Source organism: Molothrus ater, chromosome 11 (assembly GCF_012460135.2).
Source record: "Molothrus ater isolate BHLD 08-10-18 breed brown headed cowbird chromosome 11, BPBGC_Mater_1.1, whole genome shotgun sequence".
Classification (NCBI taxonomy): domain Eukaryota; kingdom Metazoa; phylum Chordata; class Aves; order Passeriformes; family Icteridae; genus Molothrus; species Molothrus ater.
The window spans coordinates 17,867,642-17,886,070 of record NC_050488.2 but is presented as its reverse complement, the minus strand read 5'-3'; the positions used below and the strand labels follow the sequence as shown (position 1 = coordinate 17,886,070).

Genomic DNA, 18,429 nt, shown 5'->3' with positions numbered 1-18,429 from the left:
GTTTTGTTGTACAAAAAATTAAAAAAAAAAATTAGGATGCACACAGTAAAATGTGCAACATTTAATTTGCAGCAAATAATAAAACTCAAACCATAATCAGCATTTCCTTTTTCCAGAGAAAACATTAGGCTGAACCTAATTTTACAGCTGTACAAACTGTTTTAAAGTAATCTGCTCAATTGGGCGAGTTAATGATATTTAATTTGACCAGGCCAAACTTTGCACGCTGTGCATTTCTGGGAGCAATGGTGTGCAGTGTGAGTGTTTGTGTGATGTAAATGTCGTGCTAACACCTTCCCCTCTCAGCTGGCTTCACAAAAATCCCGGTGTCATCACCTCCCCAAGGCAAACCCAAGATGACAGCAGGGAAAAGTGTTAGTTGCACAAGGTAATTCAGCAGGAATTTAGCCTTTTCAATCTATCCTGCACTCAAGTTAACCCTCTTTATATCAGCCAGCTTTTTGCCCTGGGCAATATGTTAAGTGTGGGCTAAATTCAGTTATTGTGCTGAGTAATGTTCTCTGTTCAGGGGCCCCACTTTAATGTGACTAAATGTGGATTATAGTGTGTATTTAGTGCAGTGTGTGAATTCTCTGCTCAGCCCCCAATTCCATGGCCTGGCATGTCTCCTGCTATTTCTATCCACTACTCTAAAATTGAAGTTTTTATTGCAGTGACTGACTACTACCATCATGTTTCATCTAAAAAATTGTTTATCAGACACAAACACATAGTTTTGTAGTTTTGGTTTTGTTCAGCAAAAAGGCGAAGAGTCTAAAAAGCAAACCAAAACTAGAAAAACTCCAGGAGAATCAATAACTTTTTGTGTTTGAACAAGGGCTGAGGGATTTCTAATCTGCAAGAAACAAATGGGGTGGTGGTTTGTACTTCACCTCAAAGAGCAAACCCAGTAAAATCTATCAAAATAAAAGCAGAGCAGAGGATTTTTAAAATTACTGTAGTGAAAAGGGAAAATGAGAAATGCCCAAGATTGTGGGGATGGGCACTGGCAGCTCACACCTTGGTGGTGCTGAAGAGGCTGACCTAGAACAGAGGGCAGAGTTAAAAGAATAAAGGAGGGATTTATTAAAAGACCTTCAAGGATTCAGCTTGGGCAGTAAAAGAGCCTGGCCATGGTCCTGCCCAAGATGGACAATGTGTCATGAGTTTTTATACTTTTATGAGTTTTGGTCCATTTCCATGTTGGGGTTCAGTGTCCAGTTCCAGCTCCAGGTGATGCAGTCCCACCCTCCCAGTTTGCTCCCCTCCATTCCCTGTTGTTGGCACTTTTTGGGCTGAAGCTGCAGGGGTGTCCTTGGTTCTGGGGCTGGGAAAGGATTGTTCTGTGTGCCTGAGCTGTGAGAGAGCTGCTGACACTGTGTGTGGAGTTTGGAGTTATGTACCAATGCAGTACAGAATCTGGAAAACATGAAATCTGAACCTTGAGGCATCCCTGGCAGGTCTGGGAGCTGAGCCTGGGTCCCTGACAGCTTTGCTGTTTCTCCCCACAGGTCAATGGGAAGGATTTATCCAAAGCCACCCACGAGCAGGCGGTGGAGGCGTTCAAGACAGCCAAGGAGCCCATCGTGGTGCAGGTGCTGAGGAGGGCCCCACGTGCCAAGGCCCACGAGCCCCAGCTGGTGGATGTGGGCACCCAGACCGACATCACCTTCGAGCACATCATGGCCCTCAGCAAGATGGGCTCGCCCAGCCCGCCCGTCCCCGCGCTGGACCCCTACCTGCTGCCCGAAGAGTAAGTGATGCTTGCTGAGCCTCAGAAATCTTTGTGGAGCAATAATCCATATTGTTCCTTTATTATTAAACTGGGGTACCAGCTGTGGGTTTCTCTGGGTCTGCATTGAAGGCACTTGGGGCAGTAGTTCATGTGTGACTCAAGTGTTTATTATTTCTTATCAGTAAAACAGTCTCACTGCTGTGAGTTGGGCAGCTTTTCATTAGAAGGCACAAAATGGCCAACAATCTCTTGTTACAAGGTCTTTTGAGACTAAATTATCCAGTTAAGAGCTGACACCTGGATTATTTTCCCTTTTGACCCAATAACTGATCCCACAGAGCTGCAATGGGGACTTTTCTGCCCAATTACAAAATGCCACCCAAACCCATGGAGAAGGAGGAAGAAGCAGCATGAAGAAGAAACCCAGGATGACGCCCTGTGCCCTCCATCTTGCTGCCATCCACAACACACTAAAAACCCCAAAACCTCAATTTCTCAAGTGATACACCTACACTACTCTCTATAATCTATTTCACACTTTTGTGGGTTCTAGTTTATCTTGAAACTTTCTCCATGAATGAGGGTCAAAGTCAGTGTTTCCCTGGGGATCAGGGCATCCCAGAGCAGACAGAGAAATATTCCCAGTGCCCTGGGTTTCCACACTTGTGTTCCATAGTGGTGTGTTTTGAGTTCACAACCTCACCTCCCTCTCTGGTAAGCATGTCCTCCCAGAAGTAGCCAGGATTCATCCACCACTGAGCCATAACTCACAGCATTTTCATTTTTCCTCCACATTAGCGGGACATTACTCACATGAGTAATGCCACTGAGTCACAACATGGCCTCATAAAGCTCACTTTTTTTTTGCTGGCATTTGATGGATAAAGTTATTGCATTTTGTAATTCCTCTCACTGCCTCTTTGGGTTGCTTATGTTTTAACTTTATTTTTTATGGCTGCCATAAATTGTGTAATGCTAAGAGCTGCTGCATTCTGTTCCAGTGTATTAATTACTTTATTATAACCCTGCAGCGCTGTTACTCGAATAAGTTATTTTCTGGGACTAAAATTACTTACCAGTGTTGTCATGGATGTTTTAGAATCAAATTTTAATTATTGTTAATGGTAATTTGATGCTTTTGTACTTACAAATACAAATGACAATTATCTCCTGGCGCACACACCCCCCGCCCTCACATGCTGTTGGAGAGGAAAACAGCTCCCCAAGGAGCCCCTGCAGATTGCCTGTCATCCTGCCATGCATCTCCACAGGGAGCAGGGAATGGAAAGGATTCTGACCCTCTCAGTTGCTGTGTGTGAGAGGCTGATCTGGTCCAGCCACAGCAATTCCTGTTTTTTGAGGTTTTGGGGTGATCCTGCATGCGGTGAGACCAGGGCTGGTGTGCAGCCACCATCCTAGGGCACCTCTCCAGGCATCCCTGCCTGCCCTCCTGGGAAATGGAGTCTGGCTGCAGACAGGCACTGATCCTGCACTGCCCCTGAGTGACTTTCAGAGCACAGAAACCTTCACACATGAGCCAGGACCTTTCCATGGCAGTGCCTGTTCCTCTCACGCCTCTCTCTGCTGGTACTCAAAGGAGATATTCCAGCACGGCCGCCTCTTCCCAGCCCACTCAAAATTCAAGCACAGCAGCACGGTTTAGTGGAAATACCTGACAAAAGGCTGGAGCTTTGAGCTTGCAGTGAGCAAACAGCAGGGCTTGGAGCCTGTGGAGAGGACATGATTGTTCCTAGGGCCTCGACTCTGCACCTCCCAGCCTCATCTGCAGGAGGGGCTTTTAGTACCTCTGACTTGCCAGCTGCACTTGGAAAATGGCAAGGATTCATTCTGATGAATCATTTAGGAAAATACTATTCCCTTTGAGGGTGTTGAGGTTCTGGCACAGAGAAGCTGTAGCTGCCCCATCCCTGGAAGTGTCCCTGGAAGTGCTCCCCTTGGAGCAACCTGGTCTAGTGGAAGGTGTCCCTGCCCATGGCAGGGGTGGAATGAGATTTTCCTCAAGAAAAGATTTGCCTTCCACCCCATACTGTCCCATGATTTTATCATTCTATGATTTAGGTTCCAATGTGCCTGCATTATTCCACCTTAGCCCTGTGAACTCCATGTTGTTCCTTAATTATTAATCCCAGCTGCTGGGTCAGCAGTGCCCTTCCCATGCCAGGGCCACACTCAGCTCTCTGGCTGTGCTGTCACCCAGCACATGAAAGCAAAGCCATTTTTTCCTGGTGTTTCTTCTCACTTCTCCCAATTCCATTCAGATTAATCTCGCCTGCCTCTAACAACTTGACTATCCTGGCCAATTAGCAGATGCTGTTACATAAATAGCCTCAGACGTGTATCTAGTTAATGGAGAATTACAGGGAGTTTACTTTCACTGCAGATAAAACAATCCAGCACAGAAGACAGTGATCACAAGAGCATTACACTGCTTACAACTTCCAAAGTAAAGGCAGTGGAAGTGTGGGAGAGCTCAAGCAGTAAAAGCAGCAGGCTCTCCTCCTACAATACATGGAATTTTCATTTAAAACACTTACTGGGGTAAGTGGTGTAGCTTACAGAATTAACCACATGCAGCTCCTCGGTGTGGGGGTCACTCCATCATCTCCCCTACAAGCTTGGAATGCATTAACAAGTTCCACTAAAGTCCTGAGTGCTGTCCTAAAAAATACCTTTTTTTTCCAGCCATCCATCCGTGCATGAATACTACGACCCCAATGACTACATGGGAGGAATTCATCAAGAAATGGACCGGGATGAGTTGGAATTAGAGGTACTTAATCTGAGTAACTCTTTCATTTCCATATGCACCTCAAGGTCTTTGAATTGCATAAAGTGGAAAGACTTCCAAAGCAGAGATTTGTGATAGCATTGTTCACTAGTTGCTGATACCTTTATCACCCCATTGAAATGTGAGCCAGGCACTGATGATCTTCAGCTAACATAAATAATGAAGTCATTGATTCCTTTAATTAAATTCTGTTTAAGTGTGCTGATTTAGGCTTTCTGAAAATCCGAAAGGCTCTGCTGGATGGCAGGACCTGTTCCACATAACCACAGTAAAAATGTGTGAGTTTCCCTTAAATATTTCCTGGCTGAGAAACAGATGTTCTTGATCATATAATTTTGAAGTATGTTAAGTTTACAAGACAAGGCCAGGAGATTTGCCACTATATTAAGCTGTTCCTCCCTTTTTCATTACTTAAGTGACATATGTATACATATGAAATTACAGATAATAAAAGTTGAACCAGTCATGAAGGTATGCAAGCCCTTTTCCCTGCCAAATCTTTAAAAACCACTTTTGGTTTTAGTGCTTGTTAATCCCATCAGAAGTTCATCTTCAGTTTTCTCATTCCTAATTTTAATAACCTGCTCCCAATCATTCAAGGTACAGCACAGAAATTGTGGGGTTCTGCAAGATACTTGAGCAGTACTGACCCAGTGAAGTGGTTTTAATTATTTGTAAGAAATAGCAGCAAAGTGTCCCAATAGTTCTAAATACAGCCAGCAATGTCTGACCCAGCTGATCCATCCAAGACTATCAGTGAGAGAATATTTTATACCCTTAGCTGGCTTGCACTTCTGATTTCTTAGATCCTAGTCCTGCAAACACCTGTTGGTCACAGCAAGCAGTGCTGAGCTGCCTGAAGCTCTGCTGAAACCAGTGCAGATTTATCAAGAGCTTCAGTGGGAGCAGAGTTCAGCCCTTCCATGAGCACCAGGTTGTTTCCTTCTATAAAAGTGTTTGCAGGATCAAGGACTAAAACCCCATAAAAAGTTTGCAAGCTGTTCTCAAATTCTACGGATCTGGTAGCAATTCGTCTCTGTATACAGACGTAAATCAAAGGCAGGATAAAATCAAAGTGCCAGTAAAACAAATGGGACTTAGCAGACTTCAAGGCCTTCCTTTTCAAACAAGGGCCTTTTTTTTTTCTCTCTCAAATAAAAACAAATACAATATAGATTTCAGTCTCAGAGGAAAATGTAGAACAAATCCGTGTTTTCTACCAGTATCTTTCCAAAATCTACTTTTTAGGAAATCTAATATAGTGGATAAATTCTAGTGCTTCCATTAGAAGGTCAACCAGTTGAGCTGAAAACAGTTTAAACACACGCACTCCAGTAGCCAAACCTTAATATGCCTTAAACCACAACATTAATAATTGTGACATTGATATAGTACTTGATGGCAAAAGGTGATCAGCTCAGTAACACAGGCAGATGAACATTAGGAAAGTCTCTGTAGCCTAATAGTATTTCTTAAAAACCACTAAAGATTCCTGTTCAAATTGTAAAGACTGTGATCAATGGTAAGGTCAAAGTGCTAACAGGGACTCAACTGGCTGGTTGCTTTTTTGTTTGCCTTTTGATAGATATGTTTTAAAAGACCACAAAGGCACTGTTTCATTGACTGCAGCAGGAATGTCGAAAGTAAGAAAGCCATCAAGTCAGCCTTCTGGGTTTCTATGTCTATAAAATGTGCTTTGAATTTAAATCAGAAGCTCCTCATCTAAACTTTTATGGTCTATAACTGACTGGTTAGTGATTTGTAACAAGCAAACAAGACAAAAAAGGTGAAATAGCCAAGTTCGCAACGAACCTCCAATGTAAATATCCATAGGAAGGAATTTATGCTGGCAGTATTGCTGAGGTGCCAAAATTGTATTCTCGGTTTTATCTCAACATTTGTCTTAAAATTGATGACTCAGAGGTAACTGCCATATATTCCCTGCTACAAAAATAAATAAATACCATTTCTTTTCTTTTGAAGTTTCCATGCCACAAGTAAAGAGGAACTAAATCGTGAACTCCTATTTTATTATAAATTAAAAGTGCATTCATTCTTCATGGAGGCCCAGCTAGAAGTCATTTCAGGCTCATAAAGGAAGAATAATGTCACTCCAGGATTCCCCAGCAGTGTTATGCATTAATATGTTTATTCAAACAAGTCTGTCCAGCTGTCAGACACAGCCCAAGCCAGGGCTCTCTCAGTGGAACTTTCTCACATTACAAAGGAGAACATTCTACATCAAAAAGGGGCCTGTTCCCTCCCATTTCACTTTCTGTCTTCACCCTCCCCAATATGCAACTTGTGTGTAGGTCTTTCTTTCCAAGAAAAGAGCTGAACTCAACTGAATGGTTAGCTGAAAGTCAGTGAAGCTTGCAGATGAAAATGACATGAAATGTTTGCTACTGCTGAGAAATTTCCTTCTGATACTCTCACTCAGTCTTGGACAGAAATGAAGCATTCTTGTCAAAAGACTGAAGGAGGACACCAAAATCGTTCAAAGAGCTTTTGGCCCACCCAGTGCACAGCTCCCAGTGTTCCCAGCATGAAACCACAACAGCTGATCAGCAAAAGATGGACACACTGGGCACAAAAAAAGTGCTTCACGATCTGAAATTAATACTCCGCTGCTTTTAGGAAACCATGAGTAAAAGCTGAGTACCAGGGTTTCAAGCTTTCCCCTTTGCTGCACTTTGCTACTTTGGTTGAAACTTTTCTTTCACTTCTCCAATAATCTGTTTGCAAGGGGGGTGAGAGGCGACTCTGAACATGAGAATTGAAAGGCTCCATCACAGGCACTCTGCAATTTTTATTCCATCCTGGTTTACAAAGCATTTCAAAGCATCTTTTATGTGAATATATTTCTTCTCTATGAAAACTCCTGCTCTGCAGGGAGCTGCACAGATCAGGAGCTTCTCAAGGCATTGCTGTGTCTGGGAATACAAAGAGCTGCAGCCTGAGCAGGCCTGCTTCAGGCAGTGATTGAATATGGAAAGGTTTAAAAAGCTTCACAGCTGTACTTTCTAACACAAATATTTGTGTGTTCTCTGTTTGGAACAAATGCAAAAGTGGTAAAACATTTCATCTGGCTCACAAGCCAGCACTGAAAAGTTGTCCTGCCTCAGCTCTCTGGAGGTTTTCAGCCTGGCCCCAGCACCTCGTGCTGTGTGAGAAAGGTCTGAGTTATGGAGCTCTGCCCATCTGCTTGGCAGAGAGCCTGGCATCCTCCAAGTTATCTCACTGAGCCATCCCAAACCTCCTTTCATCGGGTGAGAAACACTTCCCTTCAGCCTTCCCCAGCAGCACTGGTGATTAAAGCTGCTCCAGCCCCTGTGGTCTGACAGAGAATCCCATCCCAGAGCTGGGCTGCCACAGAAAGCCCCTGGTAGAATTCTGCTTCTCTAGAGCAGAGAAGTTTGGAAAGGAAATCTGGCTTATAGGCTTTTCTCCCTTGAAAAGGGAAGGGGTGGGATACTTTCCATTCACCTGTGTTGAAAACCACTTTGATATGAAAACACAAACATACAGATTACTTTCTTAGGTTCAAGAAAGCATGAAGAAGATTTTCCCTCCTGCTCTGGCAGGGTCAGTTGCCAAAAAGTAGCGAGAGAGCCTTATGCAGCATAAAAGGAAATAGTTATTTATATTTATTTATTTCCCTGACTTTGTTTTCTTTGTGAAACCTAGCAAAAGGAAGCACAAAAAAGGGGATCCTGCTGGTGAGGTATGGCAGAGGTCAGCACAGAAAAAAAAAAAAAATCCACCACATTTTACAAGGGAGAGGGAGAAGGACAGAGCACTTATCATGCAAGCTGTGGTGAGGCTTTCTGAGTGACTGAACTGTTCTTACCCACTGCTGTCATTTCACATCTCTACTGCTCATTTCTGTCTTGTTAGAGAAAGGACTCTGATTTTTATAAATCTGCAGGCAGGCCATAATTTTAAATCAGCAGTACAATAATTCAATAATCCTCTGCAAATGAAGGATCTTCTGAGCTTATAGAGGTTAATTTACTATTATCACTTGCTCCTAATTCATTATGATGAGTGGTTGCAGGTATAATGTCACAGGGCATGTTCATTTCTTCTTGTCTTGCTGTAAATGCCAGATGGATTTCAGCAACCAGCTCTGTGAGCCCTCCTTGGCTCTGCATTTGATGAGGAGCCAATAATCTTTCACACACTTCTCTTGCACAGACTGTTTTGAAAGAGCATCCAAATCCTCCTTTGAACATCTCTCAAAATGTCACTTTTACCTGATCTGAAGAAGCAGATTTGAATTATCTGCGAGTGTAGAAATTGTCATGGATGGAATTTCCACATTTATCACATTAACCCAGCCCAGCATTCCCCCTCTCTGTGGGCAGCACCCCTGCCTGCCAGCTGCTTTCTGTGCCTGCAGAGCAGCTGGGGGACAGCCCCAGCGTGCCCCTTCCAGGGCCCAGGAGTGCAGCCCCTGAGACAAACCTGTAAGAAATGGCAACTCCTGTGGCATTGCAAACACAGGAACTTGCACTTTTAAACTCCTCCAGGCCCATAGTAATTTTCCCTCTGTTTAATTAATTCCTGGTACAATCACTCAAGCTGCCATAGTACCTGTGCTTGCAGGTGCCAGTTTTCTGTTTTCCCCTTTCATGTATCTCTGCATTACACAGACTTGCCTCTGAATATGGAAAATAACCTTTGCTTTGAAGACTCCGGTGTTGATTCTTCAACTCCAACTGGAATTGCACACTTTTATCTCTCAATATTTCAAACCTTTATGATTATATTAAAACTTCACTGACGCAAAGACCCACGGAAAGCAGCTGTTCCTATGTTTAAGTTCATAAAATTATCATATTTGGGTAGCATCAAATCCACTTTCTCTCTTCCTACCAAGGACTAGAGGGATTGTACTCAAGAGTAGGTCTGTCAACTAATTGCTCATAAAAATTCAGGTTCTAAATACCTCTTCTATAATTTTTTCCTGCTCTAGCTTTTCTTGCTGCTTTATTTCTGTGTGTTTTTAAACAACAGATAGCTTGTTTCCTTTCAAAATATATACTCAAAATATGTAAATTTATTTATACATTTATATAGAAATACTTATATCTTTCTTTATATTTATGTATATATGTAAAATATATATTTCAAAATATATATTTAATATATTATTAATTAATATATATTATTAATCAGATTATGTATTACCTTCCAGTATATCACAGGTGACATCTCAGATGGTACAATTTAAATATTAGCCTGTGCTTTATTTTTAATTGTTATAGCCTTTAAAGTTGTACAGTGTTGGAAAAACACCCATTGTTAGTAAAAACATGTGGCAAATAAGAATGAAAATAGCAGCTTGCTCCCTCTTTTCCTTCCACTCCCAAGTGTTTGTAGTTACTCAGGATCTATTTAAGCAATGGCCAAAGTCACCATATAGTTCTGTTTGGTTTTGTGGGGATTTTTAGCATTATATATTTGTTTATATTTATCAATATTTGTATAATATAGTACATATTATATAAATATAATATATATATAATATTAATTTTTATATTTATAAATATTATATGTTTTTATTAACATGTATATTTTTCCAATGCCAGTATGGCAAGCAGTAGAATGAGCCCCACTGGAAATTTCTTTCCACGTTTTCAAATCAATATAAAAGCATTCCTAAAGATGAAGGGAATATGGGAATCATTCTAGGCCTGAATTAGGCTCAATCCACAAATTCCCACCTCACTCCAGTTCACTCCAAGGGTAAATGCAGGATAAACCCATTGACTGCAGAGACTTTCTGGAGGATCAGCTGAGATCAGAACAGAATCCACTTTGTCTCATCTTTCTTCTGAAGAATCTCCATCTCCTCTCTAGAAAGCTCCAAAGCTTTAGAAATGTGAAGAAAACCCCACTATTAAAGCATTGTGTTCAAACCTTTAAGTAACAAAAGAGGGGGGGAAAAAAGCACAGCAGTTCACCATGGATACTATTGATTGAAACCACTTAAATACCAGCTGAAATGTCACTGACATTTACAGCTACGCTTCTTTAGGGGGAAAAAAAAAAGAAATTACACATGTTGACAAGTAAATAACACGAGATTGCTGATCTTGGCAGCTGTCAGCCAGACACACCAATAAATTATTCATATCAGCTTGTTTTATTGTCTTGCCCCTTCCAAATGGCACAGCAGCAGAGATGCCAGAAAAAAGGAGCTGTGTTGTCAGGACTTTTCCTCTGGAATGGCAGGTCCAGCACAAACAGAGGGTGCAGGGAGTGCCCTGGGGCTGGGACAGCTCTGGGGTCACTCTGTGTCCCTTTGGCTGCTCCCACTTTTCCCTTTCAGCACAGCCCAGACCTGCCTGGCCTGAGGATGAGCAGGACCTTGCCCAACCTCACTCACTCCCCTCACCTGAGGAGGTAAAAACCCAACTCCAGGTGTTTTCCCACGTCTGTCTGTGCAGCAAAACCCTCCCTGCCCAGGCAGCATCGTCAGGACCAGCCCAGCAGCCACGATCAGTTGGTTAAACACCTTAAACCCCCCCGGGATATCCCTCAGAGGCAAAAGGGCAGGACTGAAAGATGCCACAGGGATGGTCACCAGCCAGGAACATCCTCCAGCCTGGGGCTATCTCCATGGATTTTACAGCCCTTCCTACCAACCAGTGTCAAACACAGAAGGAAAAAAAAATAATAACCCTCAGGAATTCCTCCTGGAAATAAAAAGCATTGAGGAAGAACATACATTTTTAAGATGGGTTAAATGTCTCTGAGATAAACAAGACCACCATGACCTGCTGCAGGCAAACACTTGCAAGATACTGAAATGCTTATTATGTTTCTATTACCAATACCAAATGCTTTGCATTTGAAGATCAATATATTGATCTTCAGTCACACTTTTGAGAAATTTATTAGATGACTTCGTGAAAATTATACAATTTAAAGTAAGAGAGTATTATGGTTTTTTTTGAAAAGCCAGAGAATTACCCTGCTTATGAGGAAATATGTATCAGCTGTGACAAATATTGAAATCATACTTTATAAGTATTTTAGCCTTTGAAGTCTTAGCACTACATGAAATATAGGTAATTTTTCTTCCTTAAGATCAATAAAAGGTCTATTTTCAAAATGACTTCCTATTGATTGAAGGGTCAAAAATGTCCCAGGTATTGATTGTCTGCATATAATCACGTTTTGCTCAGTAACTTAACCTCGTCTACAAGTGAAATCAAAAGACATCCACTATATCACTTAAGCAAAATATTTTCATTGCATTTGAAAAATTGCTTCCATCAGTCACCAGTATCTCACTGACAATATATTTTCCTTTTTTTTTTTTTTTTTTTTTTTTTTACCTCAGGAAGTGGATTTACACAGAGTGAACAGCCAGGACAAGCTTGGCCTTACTGTCTGTTACAGAACAGATGATGAAGATGACATGGGTATTTATGTGAGTGAGGTAAGATTGAGCTGCCTTCCATAAGATACCATTTGTCTTTCCAGCTGCATTGTTGGGCAGTTAAGACATTTATCCTCTGTTTGTACCATGTTGGATAAACAGCCAAAATGCAGTAATTGGAAGAAATCTAATTATTTTCCTTTTCTCCAAACTGAGTGCAGTCCTGCTCCCACTGAAGTCAAATTTCATTATATTAACAATGTTCTATTTCAGATGATGCCTTCAGAGTATTTTCATGTATTCCCCCTTTAATTTTTATCCTTGATTATTCCTGAAACAATATAAATTGTATAAAACCCCACACACTTTTATTTGCAAACATCTGGGGCCCATTTCTCTCTCCTTGTCCCTTTCCATGAAAAAGTAGCATTTTATACAGCAACGTTTTTTCACCGTGCAGAACCATTTCAAATGAATTGCACCAATTTGGGGAAAGAAACTCATAATTAAATCTAAACCCTTCCATTGAAATGCACCACCCAGGAAAGAAGGGGAAGTGCACAGTGAGCTCCCAAACCTGCAGAGCACCGAGAATTCTCTTATTTTGCAGATTGATCCCAACAGCATCGCAGCGAAGGACGGGCGGCTGCGGGAAGGGGATCGCATCATCCAGGTACCTGTGGGAAGTGCTCCAGGTGTCCTAAACCCCAGAACTCCAGTGTCCTAAACCCCAGAACTCCAGTGTCCTAAACCCCAGAACTCCACTTCCTGCCTTCCTCCTTGGAAAGTGCTCCAGGTGTCCTAAACCCCAGAACTCCAGTGTCCCAAACCCCAGAATTCCACTTCTTGCCTTCCTCCTTGGGAAGTGCTCCAGGTGTCCTAAACCCCAGAACTCCAGTGTCCTAAACCCCAGAACTCCAGTGTCCTAAACCCCAGAACTCCAGTGTCCTAAACCCCAGAACTCCACTTCCTGCCCTCCTAACAAGGCTCTGCATGCAGGGGGGTGAAATGCATCGCATGTCCAAGCCACCACACTGCCCAGCACTTCTCTGCACAAGGCTGGGGATGTGTGTGTGAATCCATCCAGCCAAGCATTCCATGGAGCTGGGCACAGCAGCAGCCAGGGGTCCCTATGAAAACCCTTCGTGGTGGTGTTTTTTCTTTAAAGATCAATGGCATCGAGGTGCAGAACCGAGAGGAAGCTGTGGCACTTCTCTCCAGTGAGGAGAGCAAGAATATCTCCTTACTTGTGGCAAGACCAGAAATTCAGGTATGGTAGCAACAAAAAACCCTCACCTGAGTCTTAATTAAAACAGTTGCTGTTTTGTAGAAAGCAATTCTTTCAAATTGTTTAACCTGTTTAAATCTACCAGATCTACCTAAAACCATAGTCTACACTTTGACTGCACATATATATATATAGCCTAAAATAATGGAATTCAGCAGTCATGGTACTTACATATATATTTTATATTAAAATTCAATTTCTAAGACATTTGGTGATTTATTTGTGCTGCAATGCCATTACAAACATCAGTGCAAGGTATTATGAATGGTTTTGAGCCACAGTTTTGAAGAACGTGCTGAACTCTAATTCCTATAGCTATTGATTATTCATTCATTAAAACACCTATTATTTAGCCCTTCATACACGGTCTCTTAAAGTACTTGAATACTCTCAAGAAGCCTCCTGAGCTGCAATAAAAGGTTGAAGCAGCTCCCTTTGTAGAGCAGGGATTAGCACAACAAAGGTGTAGAACAAACAGCCGGGAGCAGCATTGTTTGATCTGTCTCTGCTCCTGGTGCTGGGAGAGCAGCCCTTGCCAGTGCACCTGGAGACACAGGGCAGGGATCATCACTGTCCTCTTAGCCTGGATATTTCTGATCTTTCACGTGGGGATACTTGGGAATGGGAGTAAAAATGTCCTACAGACCCCAGCCAGATTTTCCTTCTGGAGTTTGATGCTGCCTCACAAGAAGCGTGTTTGAGCTTTGGGCTCTGGAGTGTTTTTATACAACTTAATCAAGTTGTGCACAAACCAAAACTACCCCAACTCTTGCAAGTATTTCCATGGATCAAAAGACTGAGTTTTTTCATATGTAGAGGGCTGTTGAAGATAAGGTCCTGCTCTTGGAGATGGAGGACCTGTGGGAGGAGATAGCACAGTCAATACCCACACTTAGCACAAGGACAGGCTCCTTCCCAAGACACAGCAGCACTGTCACAGGAAGGAATCTCCTGAGATTTCCCAACCACTGTCCACGAAGAAAAGCAGTAATTTATGTCAGTCTTCATTCTTTTGACAATGATTGGTTTGTTTTTTCCCTCCCTTTTCACACAGCTGGATGAAGGATGGATGGATGATGACAGAAACGATTTTCTGGATGACTTGCACATGGACATGTTAGAGGAACAGCACCACCAGGCAATGCAATTTACTGCCAGCATGCTTCAGCAGGTACTGCCCTTCTGGTGTGCAGGGCTGTCAAACTTCCCACTGCACTCAATATTCAATATTGAGCTTGGCTGAATACACTTGGTGTCTCAAGTGACACTGAGATCAAGGCAAAAGGACTTTCTGTAAAATCAAGATATTACACAGCGAGATGTTTTAAAATAGTACCTTTTGTGCTTTGGCCCTTACAACAACAGGACCACAATTCATGGAAATCCCTTAACACTGTGGTCACTGAGAGCAATACTGGGTGTGTGGTAGGTAGAGCAGGCAGAGAACTGATTTACAGACTCTCCTATTTGGTGTGCATGCAGAGACTGGAAACAGTCTCCCAAAACCTGGAAACCCAAATGGACAACTCAGGCAAATGACTGAAGTAAGATCTATACAAGGGGAAAAAGGCAAAGAAAAAGTTTTTACATTACAAATTTTATACAGGGCCACAGATACAGGGCTTATATTCTCCATCATTCTGCTATGATTAAAGCAGTTTCTCAATTTTTACCTAGACTTTTTTCCTAAAGTTTCCTAGAACTCTGCATCCTCTGTGCCATCCCCATGCTGTGAGGAGTCATGTTCTCACTTAGGCACTGCAGGAGAACTGGATATCATTGTGCACCCAAATGGGAGCAGAAACATTTTGAAAATGTAACTTCTACCACTGCATAGGTGAAACTCAGACCTCAGGTTCTTCTGAAAAGAACATCCACAGCAGGCTGAGGGCTTGCTCACCTTTTCTCTGAGCCCTTAATAATACTCTTTCCATATAGGACACACAAAGTGTAAAAAGTGATGGATTAGGAGAACTATTTAAAAATAAACACCTTGAAATGTTTCACGTGCTTGCAATAATTTTTCTTTGTGTCCTGCTGTTTCTGTTGTTAGAAGAAGCACGAGGAGGATGGAGGCACCACAGACACAGCCACGATTTTGTCCAACCAGCACGAGAAGGACAGCGGCGTGGGGCGCACGGACGACAGCACTCGCAACGACGAGAGCTCCGAGCAGGAGAACAACGGGGACGATCACACCACCTCCTCCAACACCTTGGGGAGCCAGAAGAAGCTGACCTACAGCCACGACACCCTGGGGAGCGGGGACATGCAGTTCAGCAACGAGTCGTTCATCTCAGCTGACTGCACCGACGTCGACTTCCTCGGCATCCCCGTGGACGAGTGTGAGCGGTTCCGGGAGCTGCTGGAGCTGAAGTGCCAGGTGAAGTCTGCCAACCCCTACAGCCTGTACTACCATAACAGCACCCTGGAGATGAGCAAAAGCGACCAAGAGAGCGTGGACAGAGAGCTGGAGATGCTCAACGAGGAGCTGCGCAACATCGAGCTGGAGTGCCTGAACATCGTGCGGGCCCACAAGATGCAGCAGCTGAAGGAGCAGTACCGGGAGCCCTGGATGCTGCACAACAGCGGCTTCCGAAACTACAACACCAGCATTGACGTGCGCAGGCACGAGCTCTCAGACATCACCGAGCTGCCTGAGAAGTCTGACAAGGACAGCTCCAGTGCCTACAACACGGGCGAGAGCTGCCGGAGCACGCCGCTGACGCTGGAGATCTCCCCCGACAATTCCCTGCGCAGAACCACCGAAGGCGTCGGCTGCCAAGGCAGCGAGGGGGCAGTGGCCTATAATGTCTCCCAAAAGAATTTGTTTGCTGGCTCAGAGAGCCATGAATCCAGCGCTGGTAAGTGCCACGCCTCTGCTAAAGATCCTGACCCTGGCAAGCAGCTGGAGAGCAAGGAGAGGAAAGGCAACGACGGCAGCAAAAGCCCCACTCACGGCCAGAAGCCCTACGTGTCCCCCTACCACCACTCTCCCTACAAACACGCTCACATCCCTGCCCACGCCCAGCACTACCAGAGCTACATGCAGCTGATCCAGCAGAAATCCGCCGTGGAGTACGCCCAGAGCCAGATGAGCCTGGTGAGCATGTGCAAGGACTTGGCCTCGGGGCAGAGCGAGCCCAGGATGGAGTGGAAGGTCAAGGTGAGGAGCGACGGGACGCGCTACATCACCAAGAGGCCGGTGAGGGACAGGCTGCTGAGAGAACGGGCCATAAAGATCAAGGAGGAGCGCAGTGGGATGACCACGGATGATGATGCCATCAGTGAGATGAAGATGGGCCGGTACTGGAGCAAGGAGGAGAGGAAGCAGCACTTGGTGAAAGCCAAGGAGCAGAGGAGGCGGCGGGAGTTCATGATGCAGAGCAGGTTAGAGTGCTTGAAGGAGCAGCAAGGTGCAGAGGAGAAGAAGGAGATGAACATCATTGAACTGAGCCACAAAAAAATGATGAAGAAGAGAAATAAAAAAATATTTGACAATTGGATGACGATCCAAGAACTGCTAACCCACGGAACAAAGTCACCGGACGGCACGCGGGTGTACAATTCCTTCCTGTCAGTGACTACTGTATAATCCATCCCCAGGGCTAAATTATGTACATAAAACACTACCAATGGGGTAGGAATCCATGCCTCGTTCAATGTGGCAAGATTTTTGTATATAAGATACAGTCACCGAGTTTATAGTTCAAATACTGAACTCTACAGCCGTGGGTGCCAGGATCCCCATTCTGCAGTGGGGAGGAAGCTTGCCCATCTCCTTCAAAGGCAATATTAGCAGTGCTTTTTGGAATACTGATTGTACTTTTTTACTTGTTACCTTTTACATGAAGTGTTTAAATATCAGAAATGTATTAACCATACTTACACAGGTAATTTGCTTAAACTATATTCATATTAAAAGGTACCCATGCTTTTCTTTACCTAAAAAAAAAAAATGCAAGAAACCCACAAGAGCAACTGCACATATGTATTTTTGTTTGTGAAACCATATTTTGTGATATTATTTTGCTGTTGTTCACTTCTACACAGAGTGCTGTTTATCAATACTTAGCTCAAGGTTTAAACTCAGAATTAGAATCATTCTCTTGTAATATTTAACATTTATCAAACAGCAGTTTTTAGAGTTATGCTCAACATTTAAACATTTTTCTCTTTAAGGTTTCTGAAAGAAGTATAGAGGTTTCATCTGAAAAGCCTGAGGCAAAGTACACTATTATGCAGCTTTAAAGGATTTTAAAGCATGTTTGCAAATGTTGCAACCTATTGAAGAAACGTGCATGTACAGCTAATTTGTTTATATAAGACAGTTTGTGGAATTTGAAAAGCCCATGGTAGTAACTGTTTGCTTTATAGATTTGAATGTATTGAATTATAAAAAGCAGTTTCATGAAATCATCATTAGCTACAAACGTTAACAAGTAAAATGAAGTAAAATAAATTATTGTTTTATATTTCAAACTACTTTAAATTCTTTTTATTCCCTTCTGGTTTCACCACCTAGAATATAATTTTATGGATTGTAGCTCCTGTGCTGCAGAAATGCCTGGACAGCCACTGGAGCCAAACCTGAGGGAAAAATTGGCATCCTGACTTTGGGGGGAATTTGGATTGGGGTTTTCTTGAGGGAAGGGACAAGGGAGAAGCACAAGGAATACCAAGAGTAAAATCAAGTAATGCTTACCTTCAGCTCACAAGCTATTTAAGGTGACTTTAAGAAAGAAAAAGAACTTCTGCTCTCCTGCTTTGCTTTGGTTTGTGGTTTCTTTGTGGTGTATAAACCCCACCTACAGCCTTCAGTGGGGGTTTGCATTAAAACCAGACAATATATAAATTAAAGCATATAAAAACTAAAGCAAATAAATATACAAATTAAAGGAGATGGTGAAAAAATAACAGAGGTGTCAACGAGGTATGACATTCCTTTCTGTGTTTTCTATTTTTGATTAAGAATTCAGATATAAATTGGAATATTCTGCCGGATTAGGTGATGTAGACTCATTATGAATAGTTCCCAGATTCTCCATACCCTCTCCCTTTTTCCTTGAAAACTTGCCCCCAAACCTTCTGAGCTTTTGTTCTGGACTTTTCTGTCATAACTCAAATGAACAAAAATTGCAGCCTTGGTGATAGAAGTGCAAAGCTGGAAGGGGAGAGATTAGCAGCTTCTTGTGCCTATTTTG

The 18,429-nt window shown here is 42.9% G+C and overlaps 1 protein-coding gene across 2 annotated transcripts in view; it reads left to right on the top strand.

The window, feature by feature from the left end:
- PDZRN3 (PDZ domain containing ring finger 3) overlaps positions 1–17,710 on the top strand; it is a 130,625-nt gene extending 112,915 nt beyond the window's left edge. For both annotated transcript variants that reach the window (XM_036391138.1, XM_036391140.1), the window contains 7 exons: positions 1,512–1,753; positions 4,439–4,526; positions 11,899–11,997; positions 12,548–12,610; positions 13,106–13,207; positions 14,280–14,396; positions 15,279–17,710. In XM_036391138.1, coding sequence (XP_036247031.1) covers positions 1,512–1,753; positions 4,439–4,526; positions 11,899–11,997; positions 12,548–12,610; positions 13,106–13,207; positions 14,280–14,396; positions 15,279–16,820 — 2,253 coding nt within the window. In that variant the 3' untranslated portion in view covers positions 16,821–17,710. The remainder of the gene's footprint in view (positions 1–1,511; positions 1,754–4,438; positions 4,527–11,898; positions 11,998–12,547; positions 12,611–13,105; positions 13,208–14,279; positions 14,397–15,278) is intronic.
- Positions 17,711–18,429: the final 719 nt, after the last annotated feature.